This window comes from Patagioenas fasciata, chromosome 36 (assembly GCF_037038585.1).
Source record: "Patagioenas fasciata isolate bPatFas1 chromosome 36, bPatFas1.hap1, whole genome shotgun sequence".
NCBI lineage: Eukaryota > Metazoa > Chordata > Aves > Columbiformes > Columbidae > Patagioenas > Patagioenas fasciata.
In genome coordinates, this window is record NC_092555.1 from 3,187,195 (window position 1) to 3,205,617 (window position 18,423).

Below are 18,423 nucleotides of genomic sequence, written 5' to 3' on the forward strand. Positions count from 1 at the left end.
TATTTATCAATATTTCCCACACAAATCACTCCTTGTCCATTTCCCTCCATTACACCACAAAATCAACGCTAAAAACCCCCAAATCAATTCCCCCGGGGCGGCCATTTTGTCCCCCGCGGCGCTTCACCCGCCGCCATTTTGCCCCCATTAAACCCCCCTAAAAAAACCACCAAACTCGCCATTTTCCCCTTTATTTCCCCAAACCCTCATTCCCCCCAACCCCCCTCAGAATGAGGGGGGCCCTTCAGCCCCTCCCCCACCCCACACGGGGCTTTCAGGGGGGGGCGTCACATTGGGGGGGGGGTGTACAGGGGGGTCCCCCATTTCCCGGCTGCTCACCCGGTGTGGGGGGGTGCGGGGTCAGGGCTGGGGGGGGCGGGGGGGTCTGGGGGGGCCCCCCGGGGGGGCACCTCGATGATTCGGGGTTTGTCGATGACGCGGGCCCCCCGCGGCCCCTTCTCCACGATCCCGATGATCCAAGCGGGGAGCCCCGAGCCCCCCCTTGGCGCCTTCAGCTCCGCGCAGAACCGGGCGGCCTGTTCGCGGGGGAGGCAAACCAGGAGACCCCCTGAAATGGGGGAAAAACGGAGAGAAACGGTTAAAAACTGAGAGATGGGGAAGCGCCGGGCCTGCTTGCGGGGAGGCGCAACAGGAGAGCCCCTGAAAATAAGAGGAAAATGGGTCAAAATGGGTTAAAACGGAGAGAAATGGGACGGTGCGGCCTGGTTGTGGGGGGCGCACCAGGAGAGCCCATAGAGGAAAATGGGTCAAAATGGGTCAAAACGGAGAGAAATGGGACGGTGCGGCCTGGTCATGGGGGGCACAACAGGAGAGCCCCTAAAAATAGAGGAAAATGGGTCAAAATGGGTCAAAATGGGTTAAAACTGAGAGAAATGGGACGGTGCGGCCTGGTTGTGGGGGGCACAACAGGAGACCCCCTGAAAATAGAGGAAAATGGGTCAAAATGGGTCAAAACGGAGAGAAATGGGACGGTGCGGCCTGGTTGTGGGGGGCACAACAGGAGAGCCCCTGAAAATCGAGGAAAATGGGTCAAAATGAGTCAAAATGGGTCAAAACGGAGAGAAATGGGACGGTGCGGCCTGGTTGTGGAGGGCGCACCAGGAGAGCCCATAGAGGAAAATGGGTCAAAATGGGTCAAAATGGGTCAAAACGGAGAGAAATGGGACGGTGCAGCCTGGTTGTGGGGGGCACAACAGGAGACCCCCTGAAAATAGAGGAAAATGGGTCAAAATGGGTCAAAATGGGTCAAAACGGGGAGAAATGGGACCGTGCGGCCTGGTCGTGGGGGGCACAACAGGAGAGACCCTAAAAATAGAGGAAAATGATCAAAATGGGTCAAAATGGGTCAAAACGGAGAGAAATGGGACGGTGCGGCCTGGTCGTGGGGGGCACAACAGGAGAGCCCCTAAAAATAGAGGAAAATGGGTCAAAATGGGTCAAAATGGGTTAAAACTGAGAGAAATGGGACCGTGCGGCCTGGTTGTGGGGGGTGCACCAGGAGAGCCCCTAAAAATAGAGGAAAATGGGTCAAAATGGGTTAAAACTGAGAGAAATGGGACGGTGCGGCCTGGTTGTGGGGGGCACAAGAGGAGAGCCCCTAAAAATAGAGGAAAATGGGTCAAAATGGGTCAAAATGGGTCAAAACGGAGAGAAATGGGTAAATCCAGACCCCAAACAGGCACCTTGGGAAAATGGGGGCTCCCCCCCGATATTTTGGGGTGTTTTCCCCCATTTTTGGCCTCCCTGTCACTCATGGGGTCCCAGTTCTAGGAACCCCCTCACCAATCTTTGGGTTCCCCCATTGCCCCCCAAGGAGCCCGAGACCTCTAAGCCCCCCACTTTCGGGCTCCCCCCATTCTCAGGGTCCCCCCCATATTTTGGGGTCCCCAATGTCTCCAGCAACATGGGGATCCCACCACAAAGACCCCAACGAAGCTGCTGATACCCCCAACTCCCCCCACTTCCCAACTCCCCCATATTTTGGGGTCCCCCCCATACTTTGGGGTCCCCCCCATATTTTGGGTTCACCCCCATACTTCGGGGTCCCCCCCATATTTTGGGGTCCCCAATGTCTCCAGCAACATGGGGATCCCACCCCAAAGACCCCAATGAACATGAGACCCCTGTGTCCCCTCTCCCTGTCCCCCCCACTTCCCATATTTCGGGGTCCCCTCCATATTTTGGGGTCCTTTTCCCCATATTTTTGGGGTCCTTATCTCCATTTTTGGGGTCCCCAATGTCTCCAGCCCCATCTCCTTCAGCAACATGGGGATCCCACCCCAAAGACCCCAATGAACACGATCACCCCAAAGACCCCAATGAAGCTGCTGAGACCCCCAACTCCCCCCACTTCCCAACTCCCCCATTCTCAGGGTCCCCCCCATATTTTGGGGTCCCCCCCATATTTTGGGTTCACCCCCATATTTCGGGGTCCCCCCATATTTTGGGGTCCCCAATGTCTCCAGCAACATGGGGATCCCACCCCAAAGACCCCAATGAACACGATCACCCCAAAGAGCCCAACGAAGCTGCTGAGACCCCCGAGTCCCCTCTCCCTGTCCCCCCAACTCCCCATATTTGGGGGTCCCCCCCATATTTCGGGGTCCCTATCCCCATTTTTGGGGTCCCCAATGTCCCCAGCCCCATCTCCTTCAGCAACATGGGGATCCCACCCCAAAGGCCCCAATGAAGCTCCTGAGACCCCCGACTCCCCCCACTTCCCAACTCCCCCATTCTCAGGGTCCCCCCCATATTTTGGGTTCACCCCCATATTTCGGGGTCCCCCCCATATTTTGGGGTCCCCAATGTCTCCAGCAACATGGGGATCCCACCCCAAAGACCCCAACGAAGCTGCTGAGACCCCCAACTCCCCCCACTTCCCAACTCCCCCATTCTCAGGGTCCCCCCCAAATTTTGGGGTCCCCCCATATTTTGGGTTCACCCCCATATTTCGGGGTCCCCCCCATATTTTGGGGTCCCCAATGTCTCCAGCAACATGGGGATCCCACCCCAAAGACCCCAATGAACACGACACCTCTGTGTCCCCTCTCCTTGTCCCCCCCACTCCCCATATTTTGGGGTCCCCCATATCCTCAGGGTCCCTTTCCCTATATTTTTGGGGTCCTTATCTCCATTTTTGGGGTCCCCAATGTCTCCAGCCCCATCTCCTCCAGCAACATGGGGATCCCACCCCAAAGACCCCAATGAACACGATCACCCCAAAGACCCCAATGAAGCTGCTGAGACCCCCGACTCCCCCCACTTCCCAACTCCCCCATATTTTGGGGTCCCCCCCATATTTTGGGGACCCCCCATATTTCGGGGTCCCCCCCATATTTTGGGGTCCCCAATGTCTCCAGCAACATGGGGATCCCACCCCAAAGACCCCAACGAACACGATCACCCCAAAGACCCCAATGAAGCTGCTGAGACCCCCAACTCCCCCCACTTCCCAACTCCCCCATTCTCAGGGTCCCCCCATATTTTGGGTTCACCCCCATATTTCAGGGTCCCCCGTGGTTTTTTGGGGTCCCCAATGTCTCCAGCAACATGGGGATTCCACCCAAAGGCCCCAATGAACACGATCACCCCAAAGACCCCAATGAAGTTGCTGAGACCCCCAACTCCCCCATTCTCAGGGTCCCCCCCAAATTTTGGGGTCCCCCCCATATTTTGGGTTCACCCCCATATTTCAGGGTCCCCCCTGGTTTTTTGGGGTCCCCAATGTCTCCAGCAACATGGGGATCCCACCCAAAGGCCCCAATGAACACGATCACCCCAAAGACCCCAATGAAGCTGCTGAGACCCCCAACTCCCCCCACTTCCCAACTCTCCCATTCTCAGGGTCCCCCCCATATTTTGGGGTCCCCCCCATATTTTGGGTTCACCCCCATACTTCGGGGTCCCCCCCATATTTTGGGGTCCCCAATGTCTCCAGCAACATGGGGATCCCACCCCAAAGACCCCAATGAACACGATCACCCCAAAGAGCCCAACGAAGCCGCGTAGACCCCCAAGTCCCCTCTCCCTGTCCCAACTCCCCCTATTTTGGGGTCCCCCCGTATTTCGGGGTACCTGAGGTCTCCGGCGCCGTCCCCTGCAGCAGCGCGGGGCGCCCCCCGCAGCTCTTGCTCAGCGCGGCGGTTTTGGGGAGCAGCGGCAGGTTGTGGATCACGAAGGTCACCTCCAGGCGCTGCTGCTGCGCCAGGGCCCGCGCGTGGCCCAGCACCCCGAACCCCGACACGTCCGTGGCCGCGTGCGCCCCGAAAACGCGCATCAGCCCGGCCGCTGCGGGACACGCGTCAGAGCCCCCGAACGCGCCCCTTTCGCCCCAAAAACACCTCCAAATCTGCCCTTTTGGCCCCAAAACGCGCCCGTTTCGCCCCAAAAACGCCCCCGTTTCGCCCCAAAACCGCCCGTTTTGCCCCAAAATGTGCCCGTTTGGCCCCAAACCTGTCCCCAAATGTACCTATTTTGCCCCAAAACACAACTGTTTCGCCCCAAAAACACCCCCAAATGCACCCTTTTTGGCCCCAAAAGGCCGTTTGGCCCCAAAACCGCCCCCAAATGCACCTATTTTGCCCCAAAACGCACCCATTTGGCCCCAAAACCCCCCCAAAATGTGCCCGTTTCACCCCAAAATCGCCCCCATTTTGCCCCCAAAACACCCCCAAACACACCCGTTTTGCCCCAAAACGCACCCGATTCGCCCCAAAAACGCCCCCGTTTTGCCCCAAAAAGCGCCCGTTTCACCCCAAAAACGCCCCCATTTCATCCCCAAATGTGCCCATTTCACCCCAAAATGCCCCAAAACGCGCCCGTTTCGCCCCAAAACTGCCCCCAAACGCACCCGTTTTGCCCCAAAACGCGCCCGTTTCGCCCCCAAAACGCCCCCAAATGCACCCATTTGGCCCCAAAACCTCCCCCAAATGTGCCCGTTTCGCCCCAAAATCGCCCCCAAATTGACCCAAAAATGGAGCCGACTGGGCCCAGAATGGCCCAAATTAACCCCCGAAATGGCCCAAATTTGTCCCCAAAGCGGGTCCATTGTCCCCGTGTCCCCCCATGCCCTTGTTACTCCCATTGTCCTCATTGTCCCCATGGTCCTTGTGTCCTCCCATGTCCCCCGTTATCCCCATGTCTTCATTATTCTCATTGTCCCCAATGCCCCTCATTTACCCCCATTGTCCTCATTGTCCCTGTGTCCCCCCATGTCCCCACTATCCCCAATGTCCCTGTGTCCCCCCACTGTCCCCCATTATCCCCATGTCCTCGTTATTCCCACTGTCCCCATTGTCCCCATGTCCCTATTATCCCCATTGTCCCCTTATCCCTATTATCCCCATTAACCCATCCCCATTCTCCCTGTTGTCCCCATTAACCCCACGTCCCCCAATGTCCCCATTATCCTTATTGTCCCCACTATCCCCACCCTCCCTAATGTCCCCATTACCCCCATTGTCCCTGTGTCCCCACACTGTCCCCATTATCCCCGAGGTCCCCATTATTCCCATTGTCCCTATTGCCCCCGTGTCCCCATTATCCCCCTTGTCCCTGTGTCCCCCATTGTCCCATTATCCCCATTGTCCCTGTGTCCCCACACTGTCCCCATTATCCCCGAGGTCCCCATTATTCCCATGTCCCCCGATGTCCCCATTATTCCCAGTGTCCCTATTGCCCCTGTGTCCCCATTATCCCCCTTGTCCCTGTGTCCCCCCATTGTCCCATTATCCCCATTGTCCCTGTGTCCCCACACTGCCCCCATTATCCCCGATGTCCCCATTATTCCCACTGTCCCTATTGCCCCCGTGTCCCCATTATCCCCCTTGTCCCTGTGTCCCCCCATTGTCCCATTATCCCCATTGTCCTTATTGTTTCCACTGTCCCTGATGTCCCCGTTATTCCCATGTCCCCCGATGTCCCCATTATTCCCACTGTCCCTATTGCCCCCGTGTCCCCATTATCCCCCTTGTCCCTGTGTCCCTCCATTGTCCCATTATCCCCACTTCCCCATTACCCCCATTGTCCCCATCATCCCATTGTCCCCACTATCCCTGACATCCCCACTGTCCCCCATTGTCCCCAATGTCCCACCGGCGCGGTTCAGCGTCCCCATGCTCAGCACCGCCTCCCTATAGGCCAGTTCCACATCCTCGCGCGTCACCACCAACTGCAGCTTGTTCCAGCGTTCGGGCTGTGGGGACAATGGGGACAATGGGGACAAGGGACACTTGGGGACATCCCTGAGGGTCCCCTGGGGGCGGTTTGGGCTCCCCAGGGGGGGATTTTTTTGGGGAAAAAGGGGGTTTTGGGGGCCCTAAGTGAGATGTGTGGGGGTCTCTGGGGACACAGGGGGTGACAAGGGACATTTGGGGTGTCCCCACTCACGTTGTCCAGCCAGTGATGGGCGCTCACGGCCACGTGCGTCCCCAGCGGTTTGGTGAGAACCAGCACATCCCCGGGGACGGCGCCGTCGGGCCTGCGGGAAACCCAAATCAGCCCAAATTCACCCCAAAATGGGGCTCAAGTGGCCCGAATCACCCCCCAAAGTCATCAAAATGGCTCAAATCCAGCCCAAAATGGAGCAAATCGGGCCTAAAATGGCCCAAATCAACCCCAAAATGGAACAAATTGACCCCAAAGTGGAACCAATTGGGCCTAAAATGCTCTAAGTCACCCTCAAAATGGAGCCAATTGGACATAAAAGGACCCAAATCACCCCCAAAATGGAACAAATTGGACCTAAAATGACCCAAATTGATCCCAAAATGGAGCCAATTGGGCTTAAATGACACAGATTGACTCCAAACTGGAACCAATTTGGCCTAAAATGGTCCAAATTGACCCCAAAATGGAGCCAATTGGGCCTAAATGACCCAGACCCCAAAAAGGAACCAATTGGGCCTAAAATGGCCCAAATCACCCCCAAAATGGAACAAATTGGACCTAAAATGGTCCAAATTGACCCCAAAATGGAGCCAATTGGGCCTAAATGACCCAGATCGACTCCAAAATCGAACCAATTGGGCCTAAAATGGTCCAAATTGACCCCCAAATGGACCAAATTTGGCCTAAAATTGTCCAAACTACCCCCCAAAGGCCCCAAAAAAGGTCCCAAACCCACCCCAAAACGGCCCAAATTCCACCCGAAACGTCCCAAATCGCCCCATTTTGCGTACATGACGAACTCATGGGGGCGGCAGACGGCGGTGGCGGCGCCCCCCACGATGACCCAGGGGTTGAGCAGCGTCTGTCCCCCCGTCACCGATGTCCCCGCGTCCTCGGCCGCGTCGCGGAACCCGCGCACCACCAGCGGCATCACCTTCTCACGCTCCTTTTGGGGAGAAAACCCCCAAAACGATGAGTTTCGAGACCCCAAATGTCTCACTTTAGAGCCCCCAAACCCCCCAGATGTCCCCAAACCCCCCTAGATGTCCCCAACTGTCCCCACTGTCACCTCCTCAGTCATCTTCTGGCTGACGCTCAGCAGCATCAGCATGTTGTCACACTCGGTGATGCCCATGGCGTACAGGTCGCTCAGTACATTGGCGCAGGCGATGCGGCCCTGAGGGGACAAGGGACACTTGGGGACATCCCCGAGGGTCCCCTGGGGGGGTTTGGGGTCCCCCGGAGGGGGTTTTGGGGGAAAAATGGGGGTTTGGGGGCTCTAAAATGAGACATTGGGGGAGCTAAAATGAGATATTGGGGGGACTCTAAAGGAAAGTGTTTGGGCCTATGGGCAGGATTTGGGGTGTAAGAAGAGTTTTGGGGGGACAAGGGACATTTGGGGATGTCCCCAAGGGTCCCCTGGGGGGGTTTGGGGTCCCCTGGAGGGGACTTGGGGGGAAAAATGGGGGTTTGGGGCCTCTAAAATGAGACATTGGGGGAGCTAAAATGAGATTTTGAGGGGACTCTAAAGGGAGGTGTTTGGACCTATGGGCAGGATTTGGGGTGTAAGAGGAGTTTTGGGGGGACAACGGACATTTGGGGATGTCCCCGAGGGTCCCCTGGGGGGGTTTGGGGGGAAAAATGGGGGTTTGGGGGCCCTAAAATGAGACATTGGGGGAGCTACAATGGGATATTGAGAGGACTCTAAAGGGAGGTGTTTGGGCCTATGGGCAGGATTTGGGGGTGTAACGGGAGTTTTGGGGGGACAAGGGACATTTGGGGACATCCCCGAGGGTCCCCTGGGGGGTTTGGGGTCCCCTGGAGGGGGTTTGGGGGCTCTAAAATGAGACATTGGGGGAGCTAAACTGAGATATTGAGGGGACTCTAAAGGGAGGTGTTTGGGCCTATGGGCAGGATTTGGGGGTGTAAGGGGAGTTTTGGGGGGACAAGGGACATTTGGGGATGTCCCCGAGGGTCCCCTGGGGGGGTTTGGGGTCCCCTGGAGGGGATTTGTGGGAAAAAATGGGGGTTTGGGGGACTTAAAATGAGCTATTTAGGTCTAATAACAAAATTTGGGCTCCTTAGTGCGGGTGGTTTCAAGCCCCCCAACACCTCTGGGTCCCCAGGGAGGTTTGGGGGACCCCAAGGAAGTTTTGGGGTCCCCAGGATGTTCTGGGGTCCCCACGATGTTTTTGGGCCCCCCAGAAGTGTTTTGGTGTCCCCAGGGGTTTTTTGGTCCCTAGGGGAGTTTTAGGCCCCCCAAGGAGGTTTTTGGGTCCCCAAGGGGCTTTCTGGGGTCCCCGGGGGGGGGGGGGGGGGTTGGGGTCCCAGGGTGGTTTTTGGGGTCCCCAGGGGGGTTTTGGGTGTCCCCCCCGTACCATCATGTAGGGATCGTCCACCAGTGGGTAGAAGAAGTCAGTGGTTTGGATGAGGGAGAGGCCCCCCCGGCGCAGGGGGATGACGCACGAGTCCAGCCCGATGCCTGGGGGGGCACACGGTGTCACCAGTGTCCCCCAATGTCCCCAACCCTGCCCCCCCGTGGTGTCCCCAACCCCCTCAGTGTCCCCAACCCCCCCTCCGCGGCTCCTCCCCCACCCCAGAGCCCTTTGCTCCAGGACCAGCCCCTGCCCTTTGCTCCCGGCCTCTCCACATTGTCCCCACTCCCCACGTGTCCCCAACGTCCCCAAATCCCCACTGTCCCCAACGCCCCCCAATGTTCCCAATTCCCCCCCAAATGTTCCAATCCCCACCCAATGTTCCCAACCCCCCCCAATGTTCCCAACCGCTCCCCAATGTTCCCAATTTCCCCCCAATCCCCAATTCCCCCACAAATCCCTTCGTGTCCCCAACACCCCCCACGTCCCCATCCCCCCAAATGTCCCCAACCCCCTTCACATCCCCAATTCCCCCCCAAATGTCCCCAAAGCCCTTCATGTCCCCAACACCCCCCACATCCCCATCCCCCAAAATGTCCCCAATTCCCCCAATGTCCCCAACCCCCTTCATGTCCCCAATTCCCCCCCAAATGTCCCCAAAGCCCTTCATGTCCCCAACACCCCCGGGTCCCCAACCCCCCTCCAAGTCCCCAACCCCCCTCAATGTTCCCAATTCCCCCCTCATGTCCCCAACCCCCCCCAAATGTTCCAACCCCCACCCAATGTTCCCAGCCCCCGCAATGTCCCCAAACTCCTTCGTGTCCCAAACACCCCCCACGTCCCCAACCCCCCTTCATGTCCCCAAACCCCTTCATGTCCCCAACCCCCCAGTGTCCCCAACACCCCCCATGTCCCCAGCTCCATTCGTATCCCCAATCCCCTCATGTCCCCAATTCCATTCATATCCCCAACCACCCGCAATGTCCCTAAACCCCTTCATGTTCCCAACCCCCCCGTGTCCCCAACCCCCCCGTGTCCCCAACCCCCTTCATGTCCCCAACCCCCTTCATGTCCCCAACCCCCTTCATGTCCCCATTTCCTCACCCAGGGCCGGGGTCCCCGCGCTCTCCTGCTCCGGCCCTTCCCCTCCTCCTCCTCCTCCTCCTCCTCCTCCGGGCGGCCGCTGCCCCTCGAATCCCGCCAGGAGCTTGAGCAGCGTCTCCTGCGGGACTTTGCAGCCTCAGCCCCGCAGTTCCCCGAAGCCCGTGAGGCGCCAGCCCGGGTCCAGCCCCAGAGACACGGGGTCGAAGGGCCGGTACCCGGCGGGACCCGCAGCAGCCGCGGGAGAACCGGACGGCGCCGCCATCTTGCTCTGAGGGGGCTCCGGAGGGGCGGAGTCGCTTTTATAGGGGGCGTGGCGAACCGGGGAGGAGGTGTAGCCGCTCGCTATTGGCTGAGAGGGGAAGGAGAGGCGGGCAGGGATTGGGCGAGAGGGTGGAATAGGGAGGTGTGGCCGACGAGGCGAGCGACGATTGGGCGAGGTGGACGAGGGGGGGTGTGGCCGAGGAGGCGCGCGGCGATTGGGCGGGAAGTGAAAGAGCGCGAAGGGCTCTAGACCCGCGCGGTGATTGGCCAACACCGACACGCCCCGCCCCCACGGTCCTCCAGTGACTCCTCTCTAGCCAAGACTCAACCTTTTCTCTACTCTCCCGCTGTGCTCCAGCGGTCGCGGCGGCCCAGAGCGGCGGCGGAAGTGACGCGCGATGCGGAAGCGGTGCGGCCGGGCCGGGCAGGTGCCACCATGGCAGCGGCGGCAGCGGGAGGAGGAGGCGACGGCGACAGAGACCGAGCGGGAACGACCAAAGGTGCGCGGGAAAGCGCATCCGGGGGCCCATAGGGGGCGTGGGGGGGGGGGCTATGGGGGGGGTGGGGCCTATAGGGGGTCCGTAGAGGCCTATAGGGTGGGTGTGGGGGGGCTGTAGGGGGATCTGAGGCCTCTAGGGGGTCCGTAGGGGGGCATGGGGGGGATATAGGGGGGGTGTGGGGGTCCATAGGGGCTGATAGGGTGGGTGTGGGGGAGCTACAGGATCGATTTTGGGCTACAGGGGGGTCCATAGGGGTCTTTAGGGGCATCTGGGGGGATATAGGGGGTGTGGGGAGGGCTATAGGGGGATCTGAGGCCTATAGGGGGTCCATAGGGGCCTATAGGGGGGTGCTGGGGGTTCTAGTGCAGTTCTGGGTCCCTATGGCTCAGTTCTGGGTCCTTTTTGGGTTAATATGGGTCAGTCCTGTGTGTCTATGGGTCAGTTATGGGTCAATGTGTGGGTCTGACCCACAGGATCCCACTGACTCCACCTGCCCGGCCTGGGGGGCAGATCTGGGTCCATTCTGGGTCACTATAGCTCAGTTTTGGGTCCATTTTGGGTCCGTTTGGGGTCAGTCCTGGGTGTCTATGGGTCAGTTATGGGTCAATGTGTGGGTCTGACCCACAGGATCCCATTGACTCCACCTGCCCGGCCTGGGGGGCAGATCTGGGTCCATTCTGGGTCACTATAGCTCAGTTTTGGGTCCATTTTGGGTCCGTTTGGGGTCAGTCCTGGGTGTCTATGGGTCAGTTATGGGTCAATGTGTGGGTCTGGCCCCACAGGATCCCATTGACTCCACCTGCCCGGCCTGGGGGGCAGATCTGGGTCCATTCTGGGTCACTATAGCTCAGTTTTGGGTCCATTTTGGGTCCGTTTGGGGTCAGTCCTGGGTGTCTGTGGGTCAGTTATGGGTCAATGTGTGGGTCTGGCCCCACAGGATCCCATTGACTCTACCTACCCAGCCTGGGGGGCAGATCTGGGTCCATTCTGGGTCACTATAGCTCAGTTTTGGGTCCATTTTGGGTCCGTTTGGGGTCAGTCCTGGGTGCCTGTGGGTCAGTTATGGGTCAATGTGTGGGTCTGGCCCCACAGGATCCCATTAACTCTACCTACCCAGCCTGGGGGGCAGATCTGGGTCCATTCTGGGTCACTATAGCTGAGTTCTGGGTCCGTTCTGGGTCCATTCTGGGTCCGTTTGGGGTCCGTTTGGGGTCAGTCCTGGGTGCCTGTGGGTCATTTGTGGGTCAATGTGTGGGTCTGACCCACAGGTTCCCGCCGGCTCCGCCTGGCCAGCCTGGGGGTGCTGGTGCTGCAGAACGCGTCGCTGGTTCTCAGCATCCGGTACGTGCGGACGCGGCCCGGGGAGCGGTTCCTGCCCAGCACCGCCGTGGTGCTGGCCGAGGCCATGAAGGGGACGGCCGGGCTGGTCCTGCTGCTGCTGCAGCACCGCGGTGAGAATGGGGACATTGGGGACATTTGGGACATGGGGGACACTGGGGTGATTGGGGACACTGGGGTGATTGGGGGCAATGGGGTGATTGGGGACATTGGGGTAATTGGGAGCAATGGGATGATTGGGGACATTGGGGTGATTGGGGGCAATGGGGTGATTGGGGGCAATGGGATGATTGGGGGCAATGGGATGATTGGGGACATTGGGGACAATGGGGACACGGGGGGCAATTGGGACAATGGGGGCAATGGGGTGCTTGGGGACAATGGGGACAATGGGGTGATTGGGGACAATGGGGGCAATGGGGTGATTGGAGACAATGGGGTGATTGGGGACAACGGGGCGATTGGGGACATTGGGGAAAATGGGATGATTGGGGACAATGGGGTCATTGGGGGCAATGGGTTGCTTGGGGACATTGGGGTGCTTGGGGACAATGGGGTGCTTGGGGTGATTGGGGGCAATGGGGACATTGGGGACAATGGGGTGATTGGGGACAATGGGGGCAATGGGAACATTGGGGTGATTTGGGACATTGGGGGCAATGGGGTGATTGGGGACAATGGGGACGTTGGGGACAACGGGGTGATTTGAGATATTGGGGGCAATGGGGGGACACTGGGGATATTGGGGACATTGGGGTGATTTGGGACACTGGGGACAATGGGGACATTGAGGACATTGGGGACGATTTGGGACATTGGGGTGATTTGGGACATGAGGGGACACTGGGGACATGGAGACACTGGGGACTATGGGGACATCAGGGAGGGGAGTTTGGGGGGACACAGAGGGGACATGGGGGGATATTTGGGGACATTGTGGGCCACCTGGAGACATGAGGGGACGTTTGGGGACATAGGGGATACTTAGGGACATTGGGGGACACTTGAGGGAGAGGGGGACATGGGGGTGACTGTCCAGCTCTGTCACCAGTGACACTTGGGGACATGAGGGGACATTGGGGACATCAGGGGACATTGGGGATAGTTTGGGACATCAGAGGACACTGGGGGGTACTGGGGGACATTGGGGATATTGGGGACATCAGGGACATTGGGTAGAACTTGGGGACATTGTGGGGACATCATGGGACATTGGGGGGACATCAGGGGACATTGGGGCTACTGGGGGACATGAGGGGACACTGGGGGACATGAGGGGACACTGGGGGATACTTGGGGACACAAGGGGACATTGCGGGGATACTTGGGGACATTGGGGGATGCTTGGGACATTGGGGGACACTGAGGACATTGGAGACACTTTGGGGACACCATGTGTCCCCATTGTCACAGGCAGCGTGCGGCAGACGGCGCTGGCGCTGCAGGACGCGGTGCTGGGCCACGTTGGGGACACCGTGTGACCCCGCTCTCCCCATTGTCACAGGCAGCGTGCGGCAGATGGCGCTGGCGCTGCAGGACGCGGTGCTGGGCCACGTTGGGGACACTGTGTGACCCCGCTGTCCCCATTGTCACAGGCAGCGTGCGGCAGACGGCGCTGGCGCTGCAGGACGCGGTGCTGGGACACGTTGGGGACACGCTGCGTCTGGCTGTCCCCTCCCTCATCTACACCTTCCAGAACAACCTGCAGTACGTGGCCATCTCCAACCTGCCCGCGGCCACCTTCCAGGTGACAATGGGGACATTGGGGGCAGCGGGGACATTGGAGACATCAGGGATAATGAGGACATCAGGGATAATGGGGACATCAGGGATAATGGGGACATGAGGGATAATGGGGACACTCAGGACATCAGGGACACTGAGGACCCCAGTGACACTGGGGACCTTGAGGACAGTGGGAACATTTGGGGACATTGGGGACATTAAGGACAATGGGGACATTGGGGATAATGGGGGCACTGGGGACATCAGAGATAATGAGGACATCAGGGATAATGGGGGCATTTGGGAACATTGGGGACACTGAGGACATTTGGGGACCCTGGGGATAATGGGGACTTGGGGACACTCAGGACATCAGGGACACTGGGGACATTTGGGGACGCTGGGGACATCAGGGATAATGAGGACATTGGGGACACTGGGGATAATGGGGATATTGGGGACTTGGTGGCACCTGGGGACTCTGTGTCCCTGTCTTGTCCTTGTGTCCCTCTGTCATTGTCCCTTGAGTGTCCCCACAGGTCACCTACCAGCTGCACATCTTCTCTGTTCTGTCCCCTTGTCCCCTCACTGTCCCCTTGGTGTCCCCTTGGTGTCCCCTGACTGTCCCCATGTCCCACAGGTCACCTACCAGCTGCAGATCCTGCCCACGGCCGTGTCCCCATGTCCCTGTCCCCATGTCCCCTGACTGTTGCCATGTCCCTGTGCCTGTGTCATCTGTCCTGTCCCCACATCCCCTCGTTGTCCCCATGTCCCCACAGGTCACCTACCAGCTGCAGATCCTGAGCATGGCCGTGTCCTCTGTCCTGTCCCCATGTCCTCTCACTGTCCACATGTCCCTTCACTGTCCCATGTCCCCACGTCTCCTGGCTGTCCCCACAGGTCACCTACCAGCTGAGGATCCTGACCACGGCCGTGTCCTCTGTCCTGTCCCCATGTCCCAATGTCGCTGTCCCCATGTCCCATTGTCCCTGTGTTTTCGGTACTGTCCCCATGTCCCCACATCCCCTGACTGTCCCCACGTCCCCTGACTGTCCCCTGTCCCCGCAGGTCACCTACCAGCTGAAGATCTTGACCACAGCCATGTCCTCTATCCTATCCCCATGTCCCTGTATCCCCTCACTGTCCCCACGTCCCCACATCCCCTCACTGTCCCCACGTCCCCTGACTGTCCCCTGTCCCCGCAGGTCACCTACCAGCTGAAGATCCTGACCACGGCCGTGTTCTCTGTCCTGTCCCCATGTCCCCGTGTCCATTCACTGTCCCATGTCCCCACGTCCCCTGACTGTCCCCACATCCCCTGACTGTCCCCATGTCCCCACAGGTCACCTACCAGCTGAAGATCCTGACCACAGCCATGTCCCCTCCCCTATCCCCATGTCCCCTCCCCTATCCCCATGTCCCCTCACTGTCCCCATGTCCCCACATCCCCTGACTGTCCCCATGTCCCCTGACTGTCCCCACGTCCCCACAGGTCACCTACCAGCTGAAGATCCTGACCACAGCCATGTCCTCTCTCCTATCCCCATGTCCCTGTATCCCCTCACTGTCCCCATGTCCCCACATCCCCTCACTGTCCCCACGTCCCCTGACTGTCCCCATGTCCCCTGACTGTCCCCATGTCCCCACAGGTCACCTACCAGCTGAAGATCCTGACCACGGCCATGTCCTCTCTCCTATCCCCACGTCCCCTCACTGTCCCCATGTCCCCACGTCCCCTGACTGTCCCCACGTCCCCACATCCCCTCACTGTCCCCACGTCCCCTGACTGTCCCCCCTGTCCCCACAGGTCACCTACCAGCTGAAGATCCTGACCACGGCCGTGTTCTCGGTGCTGCTGCTGGGCACGTCGCTGTCCCGCACGCAGTGGGTGTCCCTGGCGCTGCTGTTCCTGGGGGTGGCCCTGGTGCAAACCGACCAGCTGCAGCCGTCCCCGACGTCCCCGTCCCCAGCTCCGGGTCCTCCCCAGAACCAGCTGGTGGGGCTGGCGGCCGTCGTCACCTCCTGCTTGTCCTCGGGTTTCGCCGGCGTCTACTTCGAGCGGCTTCTCAAGAGCACGGGCGGCTCCATTTGGCTACGCAACGTCCAGCTGGGCGCCGTGGGCACCGTGGTGGCGTTGCTGGCCATGCTGCTGGCCGAGGGCTCCTCGGTGGCCGCGTTGGGCTTCTTCTACGGCTACAACGCGGCCGTGTGGGCCGTGGTGGTGAACCAGGCGGCCGGCGGGCTGCTGGTGGCCGTGGTGGTGAGATACGCCGACAACATCCTCAAGGGTTTCGCCACGGCGCTGGCGGTGGTGGCGTCGACCGCGGCGTCCGTGCAGTTGTTCGGCTTCCGGCCGCGGGCGCCGTTCCTGGCCGGGACGGCCATGGTGCTGTTGGCCGTGTACCTGTACGGGCGCCCGGCGCGGGACCAGGGCCACGCGGGACAGCCGGGCGCCCCGGGACGAGGACACGGGGGGGACAAGTCAGTGGCGGCGTAACCGCGGGGGACGGGGGGCGGGGGGACCAGGATCTTGGGGTTCCTGGGTGGTGGACGCTCGTTAAGGTCATTAGGAGGTGGTGGGAACTCGTTAAGGAACATCAAGTGATGAGGGACCCAATGGGTTCATGAGATGGTGAGGATCAAGGTCTTGGGTTCATTGGGAGATGGATACTCATTAAGGTTCATTAGAGGATGAGGAGCCTGGTGGGTTCATGAGATGGTGAGGATCAAGGTCTTGGGTTCATTAGGGGACAGAGACTCATTAAGGTTCATTAGGAGGTGGTGGGAACTCATTAAGGAACATCAAGTGATGAGGGACCCAATGGGTTCATGAGATGGTGAGGATCAAGGTCTTGGGTTCATTGGGAGATGGACACTCATTAAGGTTCATTAGAGGATGAGAATCAAGGTCTTGGGTTCATTAGGAGATGGACACTCATTAAGGTTCATTAGAGGATGAGGATCAAGGTCTTGGGCTCATTAGGAGATGGACACTCATTAAGGTTCATTAGAGGATGAGGATCAAGATCTTGGGGCTCATTGGGTGGTGGAGATTCATTAAGGGTCATTAGGAGGTGGTAGGAACTCGTTAAGGAACCTCAAGTGATGAGGGACCCAATGGGTTCATTAGAGGACGAGGATCAAGGTCTTGGGTTCATTAGGGGACAGAGACTCATTAAGGTTCGTTAGGAGGTGGTGGGAACTCATTAAGGAACATCAAGTGATGAGGGACCCAATGGGTTCATGAGATGGTGAGGATCAAGGTCTTGGGTTCATTGGGAGATGGACACTCATTAAGGTTCATTAGAGGATGAGGATCAAGGTCTTGGGCTCATTAGGAGATGGACACTCATTAAGGTTCATTAGAGGATGAGGATCAAGATCTTGGGGCTCATTGGGTGGTGGAGATTCATTAAGGGTCATTAGGAGGTGGTGGGAACTCGTTAAGGAACATCAAGTGATGAGGGACCCAATGGGTTCATGAGATGGTGAGGATCAAGGTCTTGGGTTCATTAGGGGACAGAGACTCATTAAGGTTCGTTAGGAGGTGGTGGGAACTCGTTAAGGAACATCAAGTGATGAGGGACCCAATGGGTTCATGAGATGGTGAGGATCAAGGTCTTGGGTTCATTAGAAGATGGACACTCATTAAGGTTCATTAGAGGATGAGGATCAAGGTCTTGGGTTCATTAGGAGATGGACACTCATTAAGGTTCATTAGAGGATGAGGATCAAGCTCTTGGGGTTCATTGGGTGGTGGACGCTCGTTAAGGTCATTAGAAGATGGTGGGAATTCATTAAGGTTCATCAGAGGATGAGGAACCAAGATCTTGAGGTTCATTAAGAGCTGGAGCCTCATTAAGGTGGCGACCCCTCAGGGTTCGTTAGGAGCCGAAGGACCCGGATCTTGGGGCTCATTAGACCGAGACTCATTAAGGTTCATTAAGTGACAAGGACCCAGGACCTCGTTAGTTAACGAGGGGCTGCTGGGGCCTCATTAACGCTCATTAACCACGAGCCTCCGGGTTCGTTAAGGGGGCTCGTTAGGCCAATGTACAGATTTTATAGGGGGGGCGGGGCCGCGCGTTTTTAACGACCAATCGGGGCCAATAAAGGCGGATTTGGGACCCCCCCGCGTGAACTAACCCACTAACAACCTATAGGATCCATAGGAACCCATAGGGACTCCATAGGAGCCCCTAGAGAACCCATAGGGACCTACAGGATCCATAGGGGACCCCATGGAATCGATAGGGCACCTATAGAATCCATAGGGTCCCACCCCCCAGAGCCTATAGAGACCCCCCTGGGACTATAAAGGAGCCGTAGGGACCCTCCCAGGAACCCCTATAGAGCCCATAGGGAATCCCTGGAGCCTACAGAGACACCCTTGAGCTGTAGGGCCTCCCTGGGACCTATAGAATCCATAGGGACGCCCCCAACCCCGGGGTCTCTCTCTCTCTTGCAGGTTTTCCTCCAAGGACAAAAGCTTCTGATGGACCCCCCAGGCCCTATAGGAAACATATGGACCCCCCCCCCAAGCCCTATAGGGACCATATGGTCCCCCCCAGGCCCTATAGACGCTCCCCAGGGCCCTGCGGATCCCGCATTAATGTCCATTTTGGGATAAAATTGGCCAATTTGGGTCAACTGGCGCCTCCAGGGTCTATAGGGGAGAAGCGCGGCCTCCCATTGGCTGCCCATGAGCGGGA

General features: G+C 58.6%; 1 protein-coding gene and 1 pseudogene across 4 annotated transcripts; one reads left to right on the plus strand and one right to left on the minus strand.

The window, feature by feature from the left end:
* Positions 1 to 175: 175 nt before the first annotated feature.
* LOC136114227 (selenide, water dikinase 1-like) lies at positions 176 to 15,656 on the minus strand (annotated as a pseudogene).
* On the plus strand, positions 10,418 to 18,361 carry SLC35A2 (solute carrier family 35 member A2). Of its 4 annotated transcripts, none has more exons than XM_065859588.2 (5): positions 10,418 to 10,648; positions 11,917 to 12,099; positions 13,582 to 13,733; positions 15,519 to 16,192; positions 18,180 to 18,361. In XM_065859588.2, exons 1-5 carry the CDS (start codon positions 10,585 to 10,587, stop codon positions 18,205 to 18,207), a joined length of 1,101 nt encoding a protein of 366 aa, XP_065715660.2. In that variant the 5' UTR covers positions 10,418 to 10,584; the 3' UTR covers positions 18,208 to 18,361. The 4 variants fall into 4 exon arrangements, 2 of the variants coding, with proteins under 2 accessions (XP_065715660.2, XP_065715661.2); XM_065859589.2 differs by having other exon boundaries at positions 10,517 to 10,648; positions 15,519 to 15,971; XR_011736196.1 differs by lacking the exon at positions 18,180 to 18,361 and adding an exon at positions 17,365 to 17,838 and having other exon boundaries at positions 10,518 to 10,648; positions 15,519 to 17,187.
* Positions 18,362 to 18,423: the final 62 nt, after the last annotated feature.